Source organism: Thecamonas trahens (assembly GCF_000142905.1).
Source record: "Thecamonas trahens ATCC 50062 unplaced genomic scaffold supercont1.38, whole genome shotgun sequence".
NCBI lineage: Eukaryota > Apusomonadida > Apusomonadidae > Thecamonas > Thecamonas trahens.
Window position 1 is genome coordinate 49,673 of NW_013657642.1, and position 22,439 is coordinate 72,111.

General features: G+C 63.6%; 10 protein-coding genes across 10 annotated transcripts in view; 5 read left to right on the top strand and 5 right to left on the bottom strand.

The window, feature by feature from the left end:
• The window catches only part of AMSG_07864 (NUDIX hydrolase), a gene marked incomplete at its 5' end in the record, with an annotated part of 2,069 nt that extends 691 nt beyond the window's left edge, over nt 1-1,378 (top strand). The window contains one exon of the mRNA XM_013900206.1: nt 172-1,378. Within this exon, the coding sequence (XP_013755660.1) occupies nt 172-1,200 (1,029 nt within the window). The 3' untranslated portion in view covers nt 1,201-1,378. The remainder of the gene's footprint in view (nt 1-171) is intronic.
• AMSG_07865 (uncharacterized protein) lies at nt 1,179-2,523 on the bottom strand (the record flags this gene model as incomplete). The annotated part of the gene is made up of 2 exons (XM_013900207.1): nt 1,179-1,286; nt 1,318-2,523. The coding sequence occupies 2 exons, from the start codon at nt 2,521-2,523 to the stop codon at nt 1,227-1,229; spliced, it is 1,266 nt and encodes a 421-aa protein (XP_013755661.1). The 3' UTR covers nt 1,179-1,226.
• Nucleotides 2,524-2,682: 159 nt separating this feature from the next.
• AMSG_07866 (uncharacterized protein) lies at nt 2,683-2,949 on the bottom strand (the record flags this gene model as incomplete). Its single annotated transcript, XM_013900208.1, has 2 exons — nt 2,683-2,820; nt 2,857-2,949. 2 exons carry the CDS (start codon nt 2,947-2,949, stop codon nt 2,683-2,685), a joined length of 231 nt encoding a protein of 76 aa, XP_013755662.1.
• An 807-nt stretch (nt 2,950-3,756) lies between these two features.
• AMSG_07867 (selenoprotein T) lies at nt 3,757-4,665 on the top strand. Its single transcript, XM_013900209.1, has one exon. The coding sequence runs from the start codon at nt 4,114-4,116 to the stop codon at nt 4,450-4,452; it is 339 nt and encodes a 112-aa protein (XP_013755663.1). The 5' UTR covers nt 3,757-4,113; the 3' UTR covers nt 4,453-4,665.
• A 152-nt stretch (nt 4,666-4,817) lies between these two features.
• Nucleotides 4,818-8,197, top strand: AMSG_12107 (uncharacterized protein). The gene has a single exon (XM_013900311.1). It carries the CDS (start codon nt 5,776-5,778, stop codon nt 7,348-7,350), a length of 1,575 nt encoding a protein of 524 aa, XP_013755765.1. The 5' UTR covers nt 4,818-5,775; the 3' UTR covers nt 7,351-8,197.
• A 176-nt stretch (nt 8,198-8,373) lies between these two features.
• Nucleotides 8,374-11,105, top strand: AMSG_12108 (uncharacterized protein). The gene has a single exon (XM_013900312.1). The coding sequence runs from the start codon at nt 8,936-8,938 to the stop codon at nt 10,406-10,408; it is 1,473 nt and encodes a 490-aa protein (XP_013755766.1). The 5' UTR covers nt 8,374-8,935; the 3' UTR covers nt 10,409-11,105.
• AMSG_07869 (uncharacterized protein) lies at nt 10,428-13,916 on the bottom strand (the record flags this gene model as incomplete). The annotated part of the gene is made up of 2 exons (XM_013900210.1): nt 10,428-12,152; nt 12,179-13,916. The coding sequence occupies 2 exons, from the start codon at nt 13,914-13,916 to the stop codon at nt 10,444-10,446; spliced, it is 3,447 nt and encodes a 1,148-aa protein (XP_013755664.1). The 3' UTR covers nt 10,428-10,443.
• A 574-nt stretch (nt 13,917-14,490) lies between these two features.
• AMSG_07870 (3-methylcrotonoyl-CoA carboxylase) lies at nt 14,491-16,746 on the top strand (the record flags this gene model as incomplete). Its single annotated transcript, XM_013900211.1, has 2 exons — nt 14,491-14,530; nt 14,704-16,746. 2 exons carry the CDS (start codon nt 14,491-14,493, stop codon nt 16,725-16,727), a joined length of 2,064 nt encoding a protein of 687 aa, XP_013755665.1. The 3' UTR covers nt 16,728-16,746.
• Nucleotides 16,747-16,766: 20 nt separating this feature from the next.
• On the bottom strand, nt 16,767-17,736 carry AMSG_07871 (uncharacterized protein; the record flags this gene model as incomplete). The annotated part of the gene is made up of 2 exons (XM_013900212.1): nt 16,767-16,812; nt 16,868-17,736. 2 exons carry the CDS (start codon nt 17,734-17,736, stop codon nt 16,767-16,769), a joined length of 915 nt encoding a protein of 304 aa, XP_013755666.1.
• Nucleotides 17,737-17,928: 192 nt separating this feature from the next.
• On the bottom strand, nt 17,929-22,261 carry AMSG_12109 (uncharacterized protein; the record flags this gene model as incomplete). The annotated part of the gene is made up of 3 exons (XM_013900313.1): nt 17,929-19,481; nt 19,562-20,895; nt 21,189-22,261. 3 exons carry the CDS (start codon nt 22,259-22,261, stop codon nt 17,929-17,931), a joined length of 3,960 nt encoding a protein of 1,319 aa, XP_013755767.1.
• Between the last annotated feature and the right edge of the window lie 178 nt (nt 22,262-22,439).

A 22,439-nucleotide genomic window follows, 5' to 3' on the forward strand; every position in this document is an offset into this window, starting at 1 on the left:
CCCCCCCCTTCTCCCCCTCCCCTCCCCCCCCCTCTCGACCTACACATTAGCCACACTTGTCTCTTCTGCATGCTGAGCCGTCTCACTACAGTGGTAGGGAGCCGAGGCAGTCGGATGGCCTCCACATCTGCATACTCGCCAACACCAGCTACCCGACCGTCTACGCCCAAGGAGTCTGCCACGGTCCTCCTCGTGGCACCGCATGGTCTCGATGAGCCACGCCCGGCAGACGGCTGTGACTATCGTGTCCTCCTCCTGCAGCGATCGCTCAAGGCCTCGTTCATGCCGGGCATGTATGTCTTTCCTGGCGGCATCACCGAAGAGCCTCTCGATGCTCAGCTCGCAGACGAGTACAACACCTCGCTGTTGAGAGTCACTGCCGTCCGCGAGCTGTTTGAGGAGGCCGGCGTCCTCCTCGCAGCCCCTGATCGTCCGCTTCGATCCGGCTTTCGCCGCCATCTGCTCGACATGACTCTTCCGGTCCTGCCGGCGGCCAAGGCGTCGACGTGGCGGAGCAAGGTCAACGCCTCTCCAGACGCCTTTGCCGACCTTGCCGCCGCCGTCGAGGCCGCCGGCGGGCGGATGGCCTTTGACACCCTCGCGCCTTGGGCCCGGTGGATCACACCCGAGTTTGAGCCGCGCCGGTACGACGCCACCTTTTTCGTGGGCGCCCTTGATGCCGTCGACGCTGACGCGCTTCACTGTGACCGCGAGACCATCGCGTCCAAGTGGATGACTCCCGGCGAGGCGCTGGCTGCCGCTGCTGACGGCACCCTCATGCTCGCTCCACCGCAGTGGCTCTGCCTTCATGAGATGGCCACCTTTACCGCGCTGGAGGACCTGATGGAGTATGCACACGCAGGTCGCTGCATCGCGCCTATCATGCCGAACTGGTGCACCACACCCGACGGCACGCCTTACTCTGCTCTGCCCGGCGACGCTGACCACAGCCAGCACCCCGGGCCAAGCCCCGGCTCGCGCAATCGCATGTACATGCGGATTCGTGGCGGCGTCTCGGTTGTCGAGATGCGGGTCTCTACCGACCTTGCCGACGGCCCGGCCTGGATCCCGGATGCCGACCGCAGCTCCTCGCCCATCGTCGCCGCCGCACAACGCGCCTTTGCCAACCGAGTCGTCGTCTCGCCCGACAATCCTGATTCTCCGCCGCCGCCGGTCACCTCGACTCAGGCCAAGCTCTAGCGGTCAAAGCGCAGCTCGCTCAACGGTCAGCACCATGTCGACCGCCGGCCGGCCGTAGATCTGAAACTGCGCGCTGTCGCCTGCGCCTGCCGTCCAGCGCGCCCGGATGCACTCGACAAGGTCGCAGGCGACCGCCTCGCGTGCTCCCTGCGAGAGCAGGCTGCACCCATCAGCGGCTGCACCGCGTGCCCGCCACACGACGTAAACCAGCTTGAGCGCATGCTCGTCGGGCGCCGCACCCGCCGCCGTCATCGCTCCGACCAGTTCCTCGAGCTGGCCCAAAGCGTCGCCCGAGCTCGACGCACCGGAAAGTTCAGCCACCCGCGTTGCATTCCATCGCGGCGCCTCGACGCTCACCACCGCGACCGCGGCCGTGAACCAGCCCGCAGCCGCATTGACCAGCAGCTCGGTCCGGTCCGGCCCGGCCTCATCGCGCTCGGCAAGCTCGACCAGCGCCCGCAGCGCGTGCGCCGACGTCACGGCATGGAGCACAAAGAACTCGTGATGGGTGGCGTGGTACAGGACCAGCGCAGTGTCAACCAGCAGCATCGCAATTCCTCCGAGACTGGCGCCCCATGCCCCTGCCGCGTCGCGGAACCACTTGTGAATGCCAGCCAGCGCGGCGGCGTCTCGCGGCTGCAACCGGAGCGCACGGACCCGGTCCTGGAAGCCGCCAGCATCCTCCCCGGGCGCCTCCAGCACGCTTGCCAGCTGCCGGACCGTCTCCGCCAGCGCCAATGGCTCCGGACTTGCCACAGGTGCTTTCTCCAGCTCAGGCGTTGTCCCCTCCGGGAGGAGCTTGTCGTGCGCGCCGAGGTTGTACGCCAGCGCCTCGGCGATCATGCCTCGCGAGTCAATGTCGAGCGCAAGGCCAAGCTGGATGAGCGGATGAAAGGCTGCCGAGTGGATGCCGTCGACTACAGCCGCCAGACAGGTAAACACAGTGTCTGCCAGTCCGTGCCGGGCCAGCACGCCCGTCATCGCCTCGGAAGCCGCGTTGAACGGCACTCCAGGCGCAAAGATCTTGGCATCGTTATCCAGCCCACCACAGAGGCTCCCAGCACTCCCAGGCACCCACAGCTTCTCCAGCTCGTCTCCAATGTGCGCCACCTGGCCCTGTTCAATCGGTCCACCTGCGCTCTCCAGCCGCCGGACGTAGGTGGCGAGGTAGGCATCGACTGCCGCCGGGTTGTCCGGGAACATGGCAGCGAGAACAGCGACGCCGTGGGAGGCGTGGTTAGTGAGGAAGCCACGGAACTCGATGTGATACGCTTCCCGAAGCTGGCGGAGCTTGTCCTCCACCCAGCCGAGCTTGTCCGCCATGGTCACGCGATGAGTCAGGTGGCTGCCCACGGTGACGGTCAGGCGGCGGCACTCACCTCCACCGGCTGGGCGCTGTGTTGTGCCATCTTTGTTCATGGGGCTCCTTGGGCTACCTGCTAGCTGGATGGGTGTGTAGTGGTGCGCAGGAGGAGCTCGCGTTCAGTGCTGAGCGATCTCGAACAGCTCGAGGACGACAGCGAGGAGATCAATGCCGTAGAAGATGCGCATGAGGATGTACGAGCCGAGGATAAAGATAAAGTAGACAGTGAGGTCAAACTTGGTCGACGGGCGCAAGATCTGGTTGTCTCGATCCTCCCTCCACTTTCTCAACACCCTCATCTTGATGTCTGCCGGCATCTTCTCCAGCTCTGCCAGCTCCGGGAAGACCGATCCGATTCGAACCACACCCTCCACATCATCATCCATCTCACTGCCCTTCACCACCGTCTTCTTGTCCTTTCTCTCCGTTTTCTTTGCACTCCCATCGTCGTCCTTCTTCACCCTCACCCGCCGTGTCTTGGTCACCTTCCTCCGCTGAACAAGCCGTCCGCTACCGCCACGGCCACCGCCACCATCACCTTGACCGACCACCATACCGCCACCGACAACACCGTCACCACTGTCTTCCATGACCAAGGGGATGAGAAGAGAGGGCGAGAGACGAGAGACGAGAGAGGTGCCTGTCTTTGCTATCCGTGGACCGACCTTTGGTCGCACATCGGCCAGGCCAATGCTCGGCGGTCTGCCCCACGCCACAGGGATCGGGAAATGGGAGATGGGAACAAACCAGGAGAGGCGGTGAGGCGGCGAGGGGGGGAGGGGGCAGGGGGAGGGGGGGGAGGGAGCAGGGGGAGGGGGGCGAAGCGGTAGAGAGTTTAGATGCCTGGGTGGATGGATGTGATGTGTGATGGAAGTGTGGTAGGAGGCATCCCCCGGTCCAGGCAGGCAGGCCTCTCCACCACCCCACCGGCCCGGATGCCGCTAGGATGGCACAACCTAGCTTGCCCCATCACACCCACCCCACCCCACCCGCTACCCCACACCCACATACCCCCCACCTTCACACCCCCACACCCGCCCCAAACACATCTCTCCCCAGATCATCCCCAGATCATCCCCAGATCATCCCCATATCATCCAAACCGATCAGCCCAGCAGCAGCCAATTGCCCCCTCTCCCGCCACCACTCACACCCACACCCACCACCCACACCCACACCCACACCCACCACCTCTCTTTCTCTCTTTCTCTTCCTCGCCCATGGCAGGAGAGACAGCGACAGAAACAAGCGGCACGTCTCCACTGCTTGTTGCCTTTGGCCTGCTGGCAGCCCTGACTCTGGCCCAGGTCGTGAGCTCTATGGTCGCCGGCTCGGACACGGCTGGCTCGCCGTCGAGCCCGTCGGCGGCGGCCGCGCCGGAGAATGGGCTCGTCGTACCGAATCATGGCGTCTTTGTTGCCTTCTGCCAGTCGTGAGGCTACGCTAACCACTTCCGCGCCCTCCGCCAGGCGCTGGCTTCGGCCGCGCCGGGCGTCGAGGTCATCGGAACCAACTACCCCGTCGGGACCCTTCGGGCGGCTCTCGGACAGATGATCATGTTCTCCGTCCCTCTCTTTGCCCTCGTTGTTGTCTACGCCAACGAGATCTGTGCCTGGCTTGATGTGCCGGTCCCGGACGCACTGCTTTACCTGGCATCGTCCAAGCTCATGCACATTGTCGTCTACTACTTTGTCGCCAACATGCTCGTCTCGCAGCTGACCACCACAGGCGCCTTTGAGCTCTACGTCGACGGCAAGCTGGTCTTCTCCAAGCTCACCCTTGGCCACGCACCTGCTATCGACCAGGCTGTCGATCTTGTCATTCGCGCCCTCGGCCCGGCCCATCGCGCCCAGTATCACCACCAGATGCACGAGGAGCAGCTGCTCTAGCCCCCCATCTCCTCTCATCCAGAACGCTTCCCCAGTCCTGCTTGCCGACCTACCGAGCGATGTCCCATGACGGCGAGCCACCCACGCTGCGCAAGTATGCACAGCCGTGGCTTTGCCCGACCCTGATCGCATTCGCAACTCTGCTCGCTGGTGCTGTCCCCCCCTCCCGCGGCCTCGTGCCTAAGAAAACCACACCATCCAAACACACAACCCATCACAATACAGCTGGTAATCACGTGCCGCGGCAGGTCTCCGCACAGACCCCCCCTTTTGCACCTTTTTGCACCGATTTGCAAGCTTCCTCACCTCACCCCCCCCCCCACCCCCCCCCCCCCACCCCCACCCAACCCCTTCCATCCCTCCACACCGAACACACACGCACGCCATGCCCTCGTATCTCGCCGTTGTTCTCCTCGTTCTCACAATAGCATGTGTGGCATGTCGGGCAGCGTGTCCTGCCTCCTTCCCCGCCTTCACCCCTGTTGCCACTGGCTGCACACACTGCGTGGTTGACAGCTCAATTTGTCGCGCTGGATGCTTTGCTTTTGATTCGACGGTTTCGGGTTCAAGACCCGATGGCAAGCTCATTGGCCTCTACACCTTTACGGAAACGTCTGGCTCCACGGTTGTCGATCGATCTGGCGTATCGCCGCTAGCTGATGGCACCTTGTCCGGCGCCCACTTTACGTGGCATCCCGCACAGGGCCTCACTCGAGCGGTGGGCGTTGGCTCGCGGGTTGTTGCCGCACCCTTGAGCAAGTATGTGTCTGCCTTTCAGGCCTCCAACCAGCTCGCTATCGAGGTTTGGGCAGAGCCGGCCGGTACAGCCGCAGACGGGCCGGCCCGGATCGTCACTTTCTCTCACGGGGCAAGCTGCCCGGCGCAGCAAATGGTCCACATCGCCCAGGAGACGACCCAGGCCTCTTTCCGTTTCGTCGGCCAGAGCAGCAACGTGTGCGGTGATGTGTTTGGCACAAACGTCTTTGTCGCCAACACTCCCACCCATCTCGTGGTCGAGTATGCGGGCGGTTCGCGGACGGTTTACAAGGACAACACTGCCATCCACTCGCCTTCGGAATCGCTGGGCAGCATTGTCGCCGATTGGTCTTCTACCAACCTCGTCTTCTTCGACGAGTTTGGCACTGATCGCCACTGGCCCGGCACCATCTACACCGTCGCCATCTACGATGGCCCGCTCTCTCCCACCACCCGCACGGAGCACTTACGAACGGCACCGACTACGCCCGCGACGTGCGGTTGGTCACGTGCGGACTCTGCGGAAACCATGCTTGCTGTCCGCCGTACAACATCCCTGGCCTCCACATGTCGTGCACCGCCAGTGACGTCCAAGCTGGCGTGTCCTGCACCCTCTCCTGTCCCGATCCGCAGCAGGTGCCCACACCATACGCCAAGCGGACCGACACCTGCAACGGGGCATCGTTTCCCAACGGGCCATGGCCAACTACCTGTCGTCACCCGCCGGTGGCCGTCACCATAGGAGCTGCTTCGGCCTCGGCTGTCTCCGTCTCCGATCCGACTGGCCTCGACACTGTCGCCTTTGGCGTCACAAATGCCCTGGGCTCGCCAGTCACTACCTCGGGCACCATCGAAGTCTCGGTCCTTAACGTCACCTTTCCAGCCGCGTCGATCTCCTCGGGTGAGTCGTGCACAATGTCGTCGGCGTCATCATGCACTTTGGCCGCCCCGGTCTTTTCCTCGTTTGGCTACTACGTCCTAGCTGTTGCCTATACCCAGACAAGCCCCGACTTTGACACCTACCCACCAACAGCAGCCCTTGCCACTCCTGCAACGTCGCCCGCCATCACTGTTCGTGTCGAACTTGCCCTACTTGTCTCTAGCATCACCACAGGTGAGAACATCGCCTTTGCGAGCATCGTCCACGGCGCTCCCTCGTCGGCCTCGATCTCGCTCGACGCCAGTCTCTCGACATGTGAATTTGCGACGCCGCCGCCGGTCCAGGTCGAAGCCAATGCTGTCAACACCTTGTTCACCTACACCGCAGGCGTTGACTTTGAGAGCATGACTGGCCCCAACCCTTGCGTCCTTGTCTGGACCTCGGACGACGACCCCAGCTTCTCCACGCCGCCGTTTACACTCACAGTGACCGACGTCGACGAGCCCGCGCTGCTCTCGATGTCACAGACGCTCGCCACCCTTACCGAGCCCGGCAATGTGACAGTGACCATCACCGTGGCCGACGTCGACACCGGCGCCGATCCGGTCCTCATTCTCGGCTCGCAACCCAACGGTGTCCGCGTCTTTCACGCACCCGGGTCCGATCCGTCGGCGCTGGTCCTCGTCGACACAACGCCGTTTGTCTTCCCCGCGCCGGTGGTCCGACGCTCGCCATCGACATCGTCCTCGCTCCTGTGCCCGGCACCTACTCCTCGTCGCTCAACTTTACCTACGACGACGTACCCTGGCAGCGAACCTCGGTCTCGACCTTTGAGGTCAACATTCCGTGTCCTGACCCGGTCAACATGGTCCTCGGTCCGTCGGGCGTGTGTCTCTGCCCCGACGAGGGCCAGTTCATTAACGTGCAGAACTTGTGCGAGGCCTGCGCGCCGGGGACGTACTACGATCCAGCCCGCGGCGCCTTTCCATGTGTGCCGTGCGTCGAGGGCATGTACTGCCCCGGTGGCCCCGCCAAACCCGAGGCTGATGACGGCTGGTGGGAGTTTCCGCCGGGCGTCTTCACCCCGTGCTCGCCAGCCAACATCTGCAGCCGTGGCAACATCTGCTCACGTGGCAACGTCGGCATTCGGTGTGAGGATTGCATTCCTGGCTTCTTCAAAGAGTCGGGCGTGTGCAAGCCATGCCCAAACCTTGGCCCGCTGCTTATTGTCTTGCTCTTTGCCATCATGCTCGTCATCATGATTGTCCTCATCAAGATCGCCCGCAAGTCGGCAGCCTACTTTACCGCCGCTTCGATCGGGTACAACTTTATCTCCATCGTCTCGCTCATGGCGGCGTTCAAGCTCAAGTGGCCGTCGTTCCTCCTCCAGTTCTACAACGTTCTCTCGTTGGTCAACCTCAACATCTCGGTCTTCAAGCCCGAATGCGCACTCGCCGGTGGCTCCATCGCCTACTTTAAGGTCTGGATGCTCAAGCTCTCGCTTCCGCTTGTCTTTGCCGTTATGTTTGTCCTTGCCATTCTCGCGCTGAGCTGCTACGCGCGATGCTGGCGGATGGCGTACGCGCGCGGCTACGCTCGTACCTCCCGTCTCCCGCGCGTCACGCATGTCACTCAAGTTCTCTTCCGCAACGCTTGTGTCAACGCATACATCACCGTTCTCATGCTGCTGTACCTCTCACTTGTCGCCGTCACCTGCGAGGCCTTTGATTGCGACAAGAACGGCAAGCTTGTCCGCGATCCCAAGGTTGTCTGCGGCTCGGCCGAATGGAAGTCGACTTTCCTCCCGCTTGCCATCGTCTCGCTTGTTGTTTACGGTGTCGGCATTCCGCTGCTCTTCTTCTCGGTCCTCTTTGTCGCGCGCGCCTCGCTCTTTCGCGAACTCACCATTGTCAAGTACGGCCTCCTCTACCGCCGCTACAAGCCGCGGTTCTTCCAGTGGGAGCTGGTCATTCTCTGCCGCAAGCTCTTCATTGTCATTGCCATCTTTCTCTTCCCGCACACCCCGCTGGCGCAGGCCTTTATCGCCCTGCTCTCGATCTCACTCTCGGGCGCCGCTCACGTCTACGCCCAGCCGTATCTCACCCGTCGGGTCAACCGTCTCGAGACGCTCTGCCTCATCTGCTCGGACGTGGTGCTTGTCTGTGGCCTCATGCTCCTCGCTGCTGCCGAGTCGTCGAGCAACGCGCTTGTCACCTTTATCGGCATCGTTGTCATCCTTGTTGTCTGCCTCAACGTCATTGTCGTGCTCTCAGTCGTCGGCCAGGAGATCCGATATCAGTACCGGCGGGTGGCCCATGGCGTCCAGGGCGGCTTTGCCTCGGACGAGGTCGCGCTCTCCGACACCTTTTTCGCTGTCGACGCCTACGTCCGGACCCACGTCCGCAACCTTATGGGTACCGTCTCCACCCTCATCGTCGAGTCGCAATACTTTGCCAAGGTCACCGCCGAGCTCTGTAACGAGACCGGTACCTACCTCGGTGACTTTAACGACCGTGGACATGTCCAAGTCCAGTCTGACGGCTACACCCACGTCATCATCGCCATGTTCAACACGCCCGGTCGGTACATGCTCCGCATCTTTGCGCCACGGGAGGCACACATCGGCAAGTCTTCGGCGCGGCTCGGCCGCTACGCCTCGGCCCTCAAGATCGACTCTCCAAACGGAAAAGACAATGTGGGTGCCGATGTCGACGCCGACTATCCAGACCCTCTTCCGATCAACCTCCGCCCCGACGACGACGACGACGACCGACGCGGGCCCATCCGCTACCTCCGCCACTCTTTGGCGAGGTCTGTGCCGCTTACGACACCGGGCAGGGCGACTGCATGATGTCATTTTCGATGAACTGCGACGCGTTGCCGCCGTCGCGAGTCACCTTCCTGGAGCCGCTGCCTGAACTCGAGGAGCGATCGGGCGTCGTTCTCCATCCCCTCTTCAAGGAAGTCTCGCGCTCGGCCTCGACCTATTTTGCCATCAAGGTCCCCGGCGCTACCAACGTGGTCATCGCCCGCGACCAGCCGTACGAGCTCACCGACGGCGTTGAACTTGTCTGCTCGGGCAGCCAAGAGTACGCCAAGGTGGCGCGCACCCGCAAGCTCGACGGCATCACCATCCCGGGCTCCAAGTACATCTTTGAAGGCCACGCCACATTCACGTCGCCGGGCCCCATCTATGTGTGGGCGCGAACCGTGACCATGAACCACGACGATGCCACCGGCCAGATCATCACCAACGTCTCACCCTTTTTCCCCTGCGTCGAGTTTGAGGTGCTTTCCGGCCGCGCCGGATGGGACGACCTTGCAGGCGAGTTTGGCGACGATGCCGTGCTCGACGTCATGCTCGCCGGAGACGACGGTGGCGTCGCGCTCGAGTCGTTGCCCGAGGGCGCCGAGCCTGCTGTCCGCGATCCCGAGTTTGACTCTCGCCGTGGCATGCTCTACGCCCCGCTCGCCCACAGGCTCCCTGTCGGTCGCACTGCATCCGTCATTGAGTTCCGGCTCAAGCTCCCCGGCGCTGTCGCAGTGGTGGTCTCCAAGACCAAGCCTGTCGGGCCAAACGATGGCATAGTCTTGTTCAAGACCTCGGACGGCGTCTTTGCTGCAAGCCTCGATCCAAGTGCAAACAACGCGCCGATCGACACGTCACCCGGCTTGGTCTATGTCTGGGCGCAGCTAACTGATACGCCCCGCGTGTCGCCACGGTCGGCCCCGAGCACGCCGATGTCACCCGCGCCGGCTAGCCTACCGGCAACACCTGCGCCGTCGGTGGCAGATCCGCCCCTGTCGCGGCAGTCTGCGCGAATGACCGCATCGTCCAATTTTGTCTCGATCCTCGATGACGTTGACCTTGAATGTGAGCCCGAACCGCAGCCCGAGTCCATCGAAGTCGACGATGCCGAGTCACGCGCGCTCGACGCCCTGCTTGGCATCACCCCCGCACACACCGTTGGTCGGCCCGCCTACCCATCGTCTTCGGGTGCGCTTGATCCGTCAACCTCGGCCTTTCTCGCCGAGCTCACCGCGCCCAATCCGTCTGCCATGTCTGCGACTGCGAGCGCTGCCCCGAGCAAAGGCGCGGATGCTAGCTCGCCCGGTTCGTCCTCAGACTCGGGGTCGGGCTCCGACTCGGGATCAAGCACGGCCTCTGACACCGCACCGGATGCAGCTGGTGTTGGAGCCAAGACAGGCCCACCACCGACCGACCGCGCTTCGGTCTCCAGCTTTCTTTTCCTCACATCCAAGCCACAGATTCGCGAGTTTGTGCCGATCATCACCTACCTCTTCACCGAGAGCGGGTGACATGACATCGATTGAAAGACAGCATTCTGGGCACTTTACTTTCCAGCGGTCTTACCAACGCCAGCAGTGGCATCGGCAGCGGTGACCTTGGCTTTCTTGGCTTTCGCCTTGGTCTTGGCCTTTGCTTTCTTGGCCTTTGCTTTGGCTTTGTCCTTGTCCTTGTCCTTGGCCTTGTCCTTGGCCTTGTCCTTGTCCTTGGCCTTGGCCTTGCCCTTGGCCTTGTCCTTGTTCTTGGCCTTGGCCTTGGCCTTCTTGGCTTTCCCCTTGGTCTTGTCCTTGTCCTTGTCCTTGTTCTTCGACTTGCTCGTCTCGCTCTTGGACGAGAACGGACCACGGTGCGGGCCGGACGGCAAGTCTGCGCCCGAGTTCTTGGCAGCGAGGCGGGCTTTCTTGACGTAGTGGCGGAGGGCGGCGACCCAGTCGTTGCGCTCTTTCTCTGTTGCGGCGTCGAGGTCGAGCGAGTCGCCATCTGCGGTGAGAACAGAGAACGAGCGGTGCTGCTGCTCGAGCTTGCCCGACTTGGAGAAGGTCTCTGTCACCTGGCCCTTAACAACGTCAATGATCTGGGTCATGTCGATGGCGCCGCCGGACGACGAGCGAGAGAGCGGCGGCGGGGCCGAGGTGGCGCCAAGCGAGACAAGGTTGTCCGACGATGAGATGCGAGTCTTGTACACAAGAGTAAAGACATTGTCAGCGATGACGCAGGCGACAAAGACCGGCTTAGTCTTGCCCTTGGTGTGAAGGGTAAACTGGTTCCCCGAGGTGATGCGCTTCCGCATGCGGAACTCGAGGACCATAGATGAGGTGTCTGAGCCGCCCGCAAACGACGACTTGAGGTCGACGGCAAGGTTGCCGATGGTGGCGAGCTTGCGGTTGGCGGCCTTGAACTCCTTCGACGTCATGTGCTGCGACGACGACATGGACGAGATGCGCGCGAGCGTCGACGAGAGCGAGTCAAGCACCTCGTTCATGGCCGGAGAGTCGACACCGGTGCCGTCGGCGCGAGCATCGAGCAGTCGCCCGAGGATAAACGCGAGGTTGGTCCGCATGTTGAGAATGTGCGACTTGCGGGCTGACGAGAGGGACTCGAGACAGGCGTCGAGCGGCGGGCGCGTGGCCGGGTCGATGCAGTTGGCGGCCGGCTCTGAGACGGCGCGAAGAAACTGGGTCATGCTTGCAAAGTGCGAGGCAAGGACCGGATTGATGACCACCAGCATCGGGTTCTTCCGCCCGTCAAACAGTAGCATGTTGCCGATCTTTTGCAGGGCGCGCGCGAGCGTTCGGTACAGCGGCTTGTTCATCGGCACCTCGGCGTCGATGCCGTAGACCTTTGGCGTGAGAAGGGCCGGCGCAAAGAAGCGGAGAATGACAAAGGCCGAGACGGCCTGGAGGGCGAGAGCGTCGCGGGCCGAGGCACGGCCTGCGGCCCGCGCGCCGACCGGGCTGCCGCCGGCCTGTGCACTCGACGCCGATGCCGACGCCGATGCCGACTCGGTGTCCGAGTACGAGTACGAGTCCGAGTACGAGTAGCCTGACGACGACGATGACGACAGCGAGGTTTCGGTGTCTGTGGCGGGATGTGCAGCGGTGCTCCCGGCGGCTGGCCCCGCCGCCGCTGGGCGGTCGAGTACGATGCGGTAGACCCGGGCAAAGAGCTCGCGGAGGATGCGCGGCATCGAGTTGATCGAGGCAAAGATGACGCCAAGCAGGTCGTTGATGGCGGTGGTGAGGAGGGCGAGGGCAGCTTCGCCGCCGGTGGCCAGGTCAAACTCGGCCGAGGGCGGGCAGAGAGTAGCGAGCCGCTCAAAGAGCGAGCCGTAGATGTCGGCAAGGAGGGGCCGCCGGCGCGGCGGAGAAGGTGTGAAACAGCGAGCGAGGAGATGGTGTTGGCGCGGAAAATGGTTGAGGAGTGGGCCCGGACCGAGGCAACGTCGATCGAGAGCAGGACGTCGAGCATGTCGATGAGCCGGCCGTCGGCCTTGCCGGTCTGCGGGTGGGTTCGGAAGAGGGCGAGGCCGACGTCGACAAGAGCGGTGGCCATGGACTTGGACGAGATGGTAAGCGAGCAGAGGAGGCGGACGGCGGCATGGTCGTCGCATCCAGGTCCACCAAACAGCAGCTCGCAGAGCGGCTTGTACTCGAGGAGCGGGAGCGTGATGTCTTCGGTGTACATAAACTTGACCTTGACCCGGCCAAAGGCTCCGGGCAGTGCAGGGTAGCCCGAGTACGAGACCTCGTCGTAGACCCGCGGGTTGAGCTTGAGCCAGCAGTCCTGGACCACGTTTGGCTGCAAGTCGGAGAGAGGAAAGACGACCTGGCCTAGGAAAGCATCCTTGTTCCGCCTCACCACATGGTTGACGAGCACGGTGAACGAGGCAACCTTGTCTTCGTCGACCGGCACCACAAACCGCTCGTTGAACTGCGGGTGGGTTGTTCCCTTGACCACCTTGGTCTTGTGGACGGTGTCGCCGATGCAGATCGAGACACACGGATTGGCGGCCGAGCCCTCTCGCGGCGCGAGGTTCGACGCCTCCAGCACCTGTAGGTGCAGCGCGTCGGGCTTGCCCGGGTGTGACTTGGCGTAGAGGAGCTTGACGTGGACCTCGCCCGAGACGTGGTGCTTGGACGACGTCGTCTTGGGCTGCAGATTGTACTCGGACTGGACAACCACACCCGAATTCATGTCGCGGAGCGGGAGCTCGACGTATCCAAGCACGCGGTCCTTCTTCTTGCGCTCCTGAGCAAGCGTGATGAGAAAAACCTCAAAGTTGGGTCGTCCCGGTGAGAGCGCAAAAGTCTTGCCGGCAAACGAGGCGTAGAGCCCGGTTCGCGTGCTAGACGCCAGTGACGAGCGCCGCGAGCCGTCCGACTCGATGATCGCGGTGAGGAGGTCGTCTGACTTGTTGCGCATGACCGGCGACGGCGCGTCCGAGTCTCGGCGTGTCGGCGTGAGCAGCGCCGACGTGACTTCGACCGACGGCTCGGCGGTCGGGTCCGACGGCATGATCCTGCGTGGCGTCACCGGAATGCTGGACGTCATTGGCGACGGCGGCGATACTGGTTCCGAGACTATCGCGCTGTTGCGCGGCGTCGAGTGGCCCGACGCCATCAGCTTGCTTGCCGAGCCGGTTTTGGTAAAGGTGTGCAGCTTTTTGGTGTCGGTCCGCGCGTACAACCCGCCGCCCGAGACCGAGCAGTAGACCATGCCCTTGGAGGCCTTGGACGAGCCGGCGGCCGCCGACGTCGACGGCAGGATGACCCGCTTGATCTCGATCGAGAGCTTGCGGTCGATGAGAGAAGCTGCGCCCATGCGCGCGATGAACGACGAGTTCTTGCGCTTGACCAGAAACGGGCGGTTTGGCGTCTTGGGCTTCATCCCGCTCGGAATTACCGGCGACGCCACCCGCGCCGGCATCGAGCTCGCTGCCAGCCCGTCCTCGAGTGAGGACGATGACGAGTACGACGACTTGAACGAGGCTTCGTCACCGGCAGACGGCGGGCCAGCCATGGCAGCAGGACGCATCGTCGTTGTCGGCAACAGCACCTCTTCCGACGCCGACGCCGACTCAGACACCGACGCCGACGCCGACGCCGACGCCGACGCCGCCACTGTGTTAGGCCGGGGATGGATGTACGCGGGCGTGGGAGCAGAGGAGTGGGATGAAGACGAGGATGCCGATGCGGAAGCCGAGGACGTTGAGCTGGACGACGATCCCGACGTCGATGACGAGCTCGACGATGAACATGAACTCGAGTCTGATCCCGAGTCTGATCCCGAGTCTGATCCCGAGTCCGAGCCCGATAGCACACAAGGAAGCAGCTGCGGCGATGAGACCGGGGTGACGCGAGTGGGTGTGGGCGGCTCGATCGAGACCTGGACCTTCTCATCGCGCGGGCCATGGCGGAATACGTCCTCGTCAGCAACGGGAGGCACTTTTTCAGGGAGCGGCGGGTGAGGAGGGCTGGCTCCGGCAGCCACCACCTCAGCGAGAGCAGGAGCAGGAGCAGGAGCAGGAGCAGGAGCAGGGGTAGGGATAGGGGTAGTGGTGGTGGTGGTGGTGGTGGTGGTAGGCTTTGCAGGCATGGGTGGCGGGGTGGACGAGGCCGACATGGCCATATGGAGTGACAGCGGGAGGGGGGCGGAGGGGGGGGGAGGAGGGAGGGAGGGGGCGGAGGGGGGGGGGGGGGCGAGGGGGAGGGGAAGGGGCAGTCACTTATATTGCGTGGGTTCGTCGGTGGGGCTGGTCGCCTGGTTATGGTCTGTGACTGCGCGTGCATGCGCTGGACGGGGATAGCGTTCAAGAAGATTCTGGTGGCCAACCGGGGAGAGATTGCGGCGCGCGTGATGCGGTCGGCGGCGGCGATGAACACGGCGACGGTGGCGGTGCACTCGACGGCGGACGCCAACTCGCTGCATGTCAAGATTGCCGATGAGGCGGTGTGCATTGGCCCGCCGCCGTCGGCCGAGTCGTATCTGCAGATGGATGCCATTCTGGAGGCGGCCAAGGCGACCGGCGCGCAGGCCATCCACCCGGGCTACGGCTTCCTCTCGGAGAACGCCGAGTTCTCGCGCAAGTGCACTGCTGAGGGCATTACCTTTATCGGCCCGCCGCCCGAGGCCATGATTGCCATGGCCTCCAAGTCCAAGTCGAAGGAAATCATGGAGGCCGCCAACGTGCCGGTCGTTCCGGGCTACTACGGCGACGACCAGAGCCTTGAGCGGCTGACCGCCGAGGCCAAGACCATCGGCTATCCGATCATGATCAAGGCCGTCATGGGCGGCGGTGGCAAGGGCATGCGCATTGTCCGGTCCGAGGCCGAGCTCGAGCGCTCGCTGGCGTCGGTCAAGTCCGAGTCGCTCTCGTCGTTTGGCGACGACGGCGTGCTCATCGAAAAGTACCTCGAGGTTCCGCGCCACATCGAGCTGCAGGTCTTTGCCGACACCCACGGCAACGTCGTGCACCTCTTTGAGCGCGACTGCTCGGTCCAGCGCCGCCACCAGAAGGTGCTGGAGGAGGCACCGGCGCCGGGCATGGACGAGGGCTGGCGCGCCGACATGGGCGCCGCCGCCGTCGCCGCCGCCAAGGCTGTCAACTACGTTGGTGCAGGCACCGTCGAGTTTATCGTCGACACCACCGACAACTCGTACTACTTTATGGAGATGAACACCCGCCTCCAGGTCGAGCACCCGGTCACCGAAATGATCACCGGTCAGGACCTGGTCCAGCTCCAGCTCCAGGTTGCCGCCGGCGCCACCTTGCCGTTTGAGCAGGACGATCTCGCCATCAACGGCCATGCCATCGAGGCCCGCATCTACGCCGAGGATCCCGACAACGACTTTCTGCCCGGCACCGGCACCCTCGAGCACCTCGACCCGCCGCCGGTCTCCGACTCGGTCCGCGTCGACACCGGTGTGGTTCAGGGTGACGAGATCTCCGTCTTCTACGACCCCATGATTGCCAAGCTCATCGTGTGGGCACCTGACCGCGCCGCCGCCCTCGCCAAGCTCGGGCACGCCCTCGACGACTACCACATTGTCGGCCTCAAGACCAACATTCCCTTTGTCCGCTCCATCCTCGACCACCCGGCCTTTGCCGACGCCACCGGCCTCGAGACCGGCTTCATCCCCAAGTACGGCGATGACCTCCTGGCCCCGCGGCCTATCGCGCCGACCGCGCACGCCATGGCTGCCCTTGCCTCGGCCCTCGCCGCAGACCCCGGTCTGGCCCACGGCGCCACCTCGGTCCTCGGCGCCTCCTCGCCCTGGGCCACCGAGGCCGGCTTCCGCCCCAACCACGACCGCACCGCCTCGCTCGCCCTCGGCGACGTCGACGTTCACATCACCACCAACACCGTCGGCGGCGTCCCGCGCCACTTTACCATCACCGTCGGCGACGAGGTCTTCGAGAACGTCACCGGCGAGTACGACGTTGAGACAGGCGCCCTCGTCGCCCGCATGGGCAACAACACCCTCAAGGCCAAGGTCGTCTTTGAAGCCGCAGGCACGGCTGTTCACCTCTTTTCCGGACCCACACGCGTCGCCTTTGACCTGCCGCGGCCCGAGTTCCTCGACGCCACCCTCGCCGGCTCAGCAGGCTCGCTCAACGCGCCCATGCCTGGCAAGATCCTGCAGGTCCTCGTCAAGCCCGGCGACGCTGTCGTTGCCGACCAGCCGCTCGTCGTCATGGAGGCCATGAAGATGGAGCACACCATCTGCGCCACCCGCGACGGCGTAGTCTCGGCTGTCTCGTTCTCGCCGAACGACATTGTCGACAAGGACGCCATCCTTGTCGAGCTCGAGGCCGAGGATGAGGAGTAAATGCGCCTCCCGCCACTCACTCGAGCCCGCCAGTGTCAATCAGCCAAGGCTCGTGGTCAAAGTCAAGCCCGAGCACGTCGCGGAGCTGGACGTGGATGCGGTAGGTGGTGACCAGATCAAGCGGGCCGTCCACCACAAACGCAAACGTGCCGGTTGCCGCCACAAAGTACCCATGTCCGTCCACAACGTATGTCGTGTCACCAAGCGAGACCACGCTCCATAGCGCCGTAAAGATCCACGGCACTGACTCGATGCCCGCCGCCAGCAGCTCCACCACCACCTCCATCGCCAGCGAGAACTGAAAGACAGCATGCTTCCGTGGAAAGTTGAGCGCAAACTTGATCGGTGCGAGCGCAGCCATCGGCGCCTGCAGCATGTGCAGCCGCCACGGATCGTCTGCCGCCCACGGAAGCGGTGCCATTCCGTCACGAAAGCCTCGCATTGCCGCCGGCAGGCTCTCTACGCTGTACAGCTGCGCTGTCGCTAGCTCGTCTCTGCTGTTCCCAAACCCGAGCCGCATCTTGGCCATCACCACAGCGTCGGGCACCACGCCTGCCCGCCAAAGCGATGCCGTCGGATGCAGCAGCCCCCACCCAAGCACCATTCCGCCCAGCTCGAGCCGCATCTCTTCGGCCGGCCAGCCGAGCGCTTCGGCCACCACCTCGCGAGCATCGGCGATGGCAGCCGAGAGTGGGAGGACGACCACAACAGTCGTGCTTGGCGCCGAGATCACAATCTCGACGGGGCGCCTTGTCAGGAACGAGTCAAGCGCCATGATCATCCCTCGCCAGTCGGTATCCGCCACTCGTCCACCTTCAGGTGGCGCATGGATGGGCGCAATGGCGGTGTGTGCCAGGCGGATGCGGTAGATGCGGCGAAGAAGGAACGGATCGCGTGCTATGGAAGCCAGCCGGGTGCAGGTACATGCCACAGCCGCCAGGGAGGCTGGCGATGACACACCGAGTTGGACGAGGATGTGGTGGACGAGTTCTGTTGGAAGGCTCTCCATGTAGAAAGATGGTGCCGCAGTTGGGCGGGGTGCGGTGCTGCTTGCCTGCGGCCTCGCCCACCTGGCGGCTGCCGGCTGCTGTCGGCTGCCCGGTCGATGGTGCGAGTCATCGCCAGATCCAAGGCGGGAGCGCTATGCTGATGGTAGAGATGGTGATGTTGTTAATGATGAAAGTAGAGAGGACAATCGCTGCTACTTTGCGGCGGCGCTCGAGCCGAGGCCGAGTCCTCGGCGGAGGAGGGCGACGTTAACGACGGCGAGAATGCCGGTGACCAAGAACATAGCAAGGCTGAAGACGACGATGCGAGCCACTGCGCTGCCGCGCTTGTGGTTGGGTACACAAAAGCCCAGCGGGCTGCCGATTGCGCTGCAAATAGCCACGACTGCCATCGAGGCGATCGGCGCAGCGAGCTCCCGAACCGGGAGCGGGCGCGCGGAGAGCAGGGTTGTGCCTCCGAGCGTGGTGCCGAGCGTAAGCCCGCACATGGCAGCCACAGATGCGGTCACCGTGACGAGCGAGCTATGGCAGACCGCCTCAGAGTCAAACCTGGTGAGGCAATCGGTGCATCCGGCCACCTTGGCCTCGGTCGCCGCCCAGTATGTCGTGATGACGGCGAGGATGCAGCCTACCGCAAACGCCGCGACCTTCCGAGCCCATCCCGTGCGTCCAAAGCCCATCAGCTCGCGCGACACGTTGGTAACACTTTCAAGATCCGTTGAAGCCAGCCACGTCGAGAGGGCGATGAGATTGCCCGAGACAAGTAGACCAGCGACGTACGCCGGAGTTGGAAGGAGAAGGAGCGAGCCGCTGGCACCAAAGAAGACTAGAGGCGCAAGGACAAACGGGAGGAGTGCGAGCCAGTGCTGGAGAACCACATCGAGGAAGACGTAGAAAAGACGGGCTCGGACAATGGCCGGTGCCACCGTTGCGAGCACAGGCTGCGTCAGCGAGACAGAGTCAATGTGAGTCGAGTTCTCTGGGTTGTTGGACATCAGCAGCTGGCCGCGATCAAAGGCGCGGCCGTCGTCGCCATCAAACACCAGGCAGCCGACGGTCTCGCCCCGGGACTCGAGACCCAAAATGAGCTCACGGCCAGCGCGCGTATTGCCGTGGGCAAGGTTGCGCTTGGCGAGCCCGACTTCGTTTGCCCCGGAGCGGAGCTGCCGCTCGGGAACATCCCAGCCAAAGACAGCGATGTCAACGCCAGCCTCGCGGATGTCGCGGATGCTGTCGCAGATGCTGCTGCGGGCGTGCGGGACAACGTGCCAGCCATCAAGCGCGACAAAGCCGACGAGCGCAAATCGAGTGTGGCTGAGCTCGGAGGATGCGATTGATCCGTCCTTAGCAACACTACTTGGCACCGCGGCAACAGCGATAGCCCAAACCTTGCGGCCACTCGCCTCTGCGGCTCGTGCTGCTGTTCCAGCGGACTGCCTAGCGGCGCTGGTGTGTCTGATGACAGCATCCGGTGCTCCGAGCAGGACCAGGTACGTCCCGCGATTTGGCTTGCCAAACAACGCCGAGACTTCAGCCGACGGGCCGACGGCAAAGTCGGGAAAAGCCGCCAAATACGAGCCGGAGAACGACGCATCGGTCGCCTGTAGGTGGGCAGCTGCCGCCACCGCGCCGGCGTCGAACGCAGTGCGCTGCTCGACGCTGCGCATCCACGACAACGAGACGGGCTCCACATCCATGTCGCTCATGTGACTCCCTGCCAGTGAGGCCAGGAGCCTAAACAACACATCTTGCCCAGGCGTCAGCTCCTCATCCGACGACGACGACGAGCCGCACTCGGTGATCTCAATCCAGGAAGGCCGCTGCTACTTTCCTCTGCCGATGCCGCCGCCGCCAGCTCCTCCGAGTAGGCCCTTGATGACGAGTTCGTCGAGCATCCATCCAAGAGCTCGGTGGAGTAGTAGCTAGCGGTATCGTCAGCGGCTGCAAGACGGGTCAGCAGGTCATGAGCCGATGGCCGCGGGCGAGTCAGCTCATCGCGCACTGCACGTTCAAACTCGAGATCGACAGCAAAGGCAGTAACGTCGGTGCCCTCCTCGCCGAGGTGCCGGTGTGACATGACAAGCGTGGTCATCGAAGCCAGTGAGCCAAGCGTATCACGCTCGAGATGGCGACAGGCGACCATGTTCTTGCGGTTGAGGAAGGTCAAGACCGTTCGCGCGTAGCCAATGTCGCACAAGATGGTAAACGAGGTCGAGGCGATGATGGCAAGCGCGATAGCCACCGTGATGGCCACCAGCTCGGCGACACGGCTCGATCCAGCTGACGCCTCGTCTGCTGCGCGGATGGCGGCGACAACGACGCCAACAAAGCATATGAGGACGCAAAGTGCAAACCATGACTTGACAGGCCGGTGTGTACCGGGCGGGAGACGCGACTGTGGCGCGCCATCGTTGCTCGACGCCGCATAGCTGCCCTCGTCCAGCAGCATCCGCAGTTGCGCCGGCACCTTGCCACCGTGGGCAAGGACAACCCCGGTCCCACCGCCGGCCAAAACAGCGGTGCCCGGAAGGAGCACATTAGAGACGCTCGTCCCGAGATCGGGGCAGATGATGGTAGAGCCTGTGTCGACCTTGAACTCGCGGCTTGCGCCGGCGAGCCGGACTGCGGCTCGGATGAAGGTGCCTTGCTCGAGCGCGATGATGTCGCCGGGCACGAGGTCCTTGACCTCGACGGCGCAGCGTTTGCTGTTGCGCGTCGCAAAAGTCATAGCGTGGCCATCAACAACAGTTACTTGCAATTCATCCACCCCGCGGGCCTGTACGAGCCCGTAGCCGATGCGCCCGAGCTTCAACAGGATGTGGAGAGCGAGGAGAACAGCGAGAGCGATGGCGGACTCGGCACCGCCATCTGCAAGCAAGAGCCATGCGATGGTAGCAAGAAGCACAAGTATAGACGCGAGCGGGAGCTGGCGGATGAGCCCGGGGACGGTCGGCATCGAGTTGAACACGCTGGCCACAATTCTGTTCTTCCATTGGCAACAGGCGCCACCGCCGGAGATCTGGCCGTCAACGGTCGAGCCCGTGACACTGCTGGCCCCAGCCTCGGCAGCACGGCGAGCAACCTGAGATGACGAGAGTCCATGCTCAATGTTGGTCTTGAGCGAAGCCACAACCTCCTCGAGTGGGCGAAGAGCTCCTCGGCTCTTTGCGCGCTTTCCCAAGGCGAGCTACGCGCGGTCGTCTCTCCGGTGCAACTACTGCGGAACTACCGCTGACCATTCGTTTTAGGCACGAAGGAACACGCGTGGGTTTGCCGCCGGCATGGGTTGCGGGGGTTGGACGCGTGCAGTCACCTTCGATGAAGTGCCCGTTTCGATGGAAGCGCGGAGGGGCGGGCTCTGTCTTCTGCCCGACGTCTCGCGACCGGGGCACCAGCATCGAGGGGCTAGGCGCGAGCGATAAGGGTGGCAACGCAAGCCAAACTCGACCACTACTCGGCCTTGGGCTTGGAGCCGCCAAACCACCGGGCCTTTAGGGCGGCCAAGTACGAGAGGCCGCCTGGCTGGTGGGTGGCGATGAGGGCGCGGAGCTGGTCCTTGGTGACGGCAACCGTGTCGTCGACAGATCGGTCGGGATCGTGGACGATGGGCTCGCCGACGTGGATGGTTGCCTTGACCGGGAGCGGGATGGAGATCCATGCGCTGATGAACCAGGCAATGACTCCCACAGTGCGGACCGGATGCTTGAGGGCCGGAATGGCAAGGAGCTTGTGGTAGAGGACGCCGCCGCCGAGCTTGGACCAGAGCCAGAAGAGCGGAACAAACTTCATCTCCTCAGAGTTGGAGGTCACGACCGGAACGATGTCTGCGCCTGCGGCAGCGGCGACGCGTGCAAAGCCCTTGCGGCTCTCGGGCCATTGAACCGTGTAGGCGGCGTCGTAGCCGGCCATGGCCTCGTCGGCGCCGCCCGGAATGACAGCCACCCAGTAGCCTGCGCGGAGAAGGTTGACCGCGGTGGCGCGGTAGCCCGGGACCGAGCCGACAAAGCGGATCCACGGCTGCGATGTGGCGAGCTTGCGGTGGATGAGCGAGCGGGCCGTCCGCCCGGTCTCGTCCTGCACGATGAAGATGCAGGCGAGGATGTCGTGGTTGTGCGAGGTGTGGAGGCCGACAAATAGGTATGGCTTGTCGCGCGAGACCTTGGAGAGACCCTCCACTGAGAGGCCCCAGAACCAGCGCGCAAATGGCAGGTTGAGCGCCTTGGCGAGCTTGAAGATCCAGCTCTGCGAGATGACCTCGTCCGGGAGGAACGAGATCGACTCATCGCCCTCGCCACGCGCTGTCTCCATCGGCGCCGTCTTGCCCACGTTGGCCAATTCAGAAACCGGTGCCTCGGCAACCAGCCCAAAGCCCTTTGTCTTGCGAATGATCCACGTCAGTGCCGCGCCTCCCACCATCGACGCCACCGCCAGCACTGCTGCCCCAGCCACGATCCATCCTGCCCACGTCACCGCCGTCCATGCCGCCGATGCCACCGCCACGAGAAAAGCCCAAGCAGCCTCGATCATCCCCACCAGAGAGTGTGGAGATTGTGGAGTAGAGGTGGTGGGGGGGGAGTTGGTAGAGTGGGTTGAGTGGGTGGCTGGTAGGGTGCGACAGCGGAGCTGGGGAGGGCGGTAAGGTAGAGTCGGTGCGGTGGGGTTGGGCCGAGTACCACATCAAGGCGGACACACAGCACACTACCAC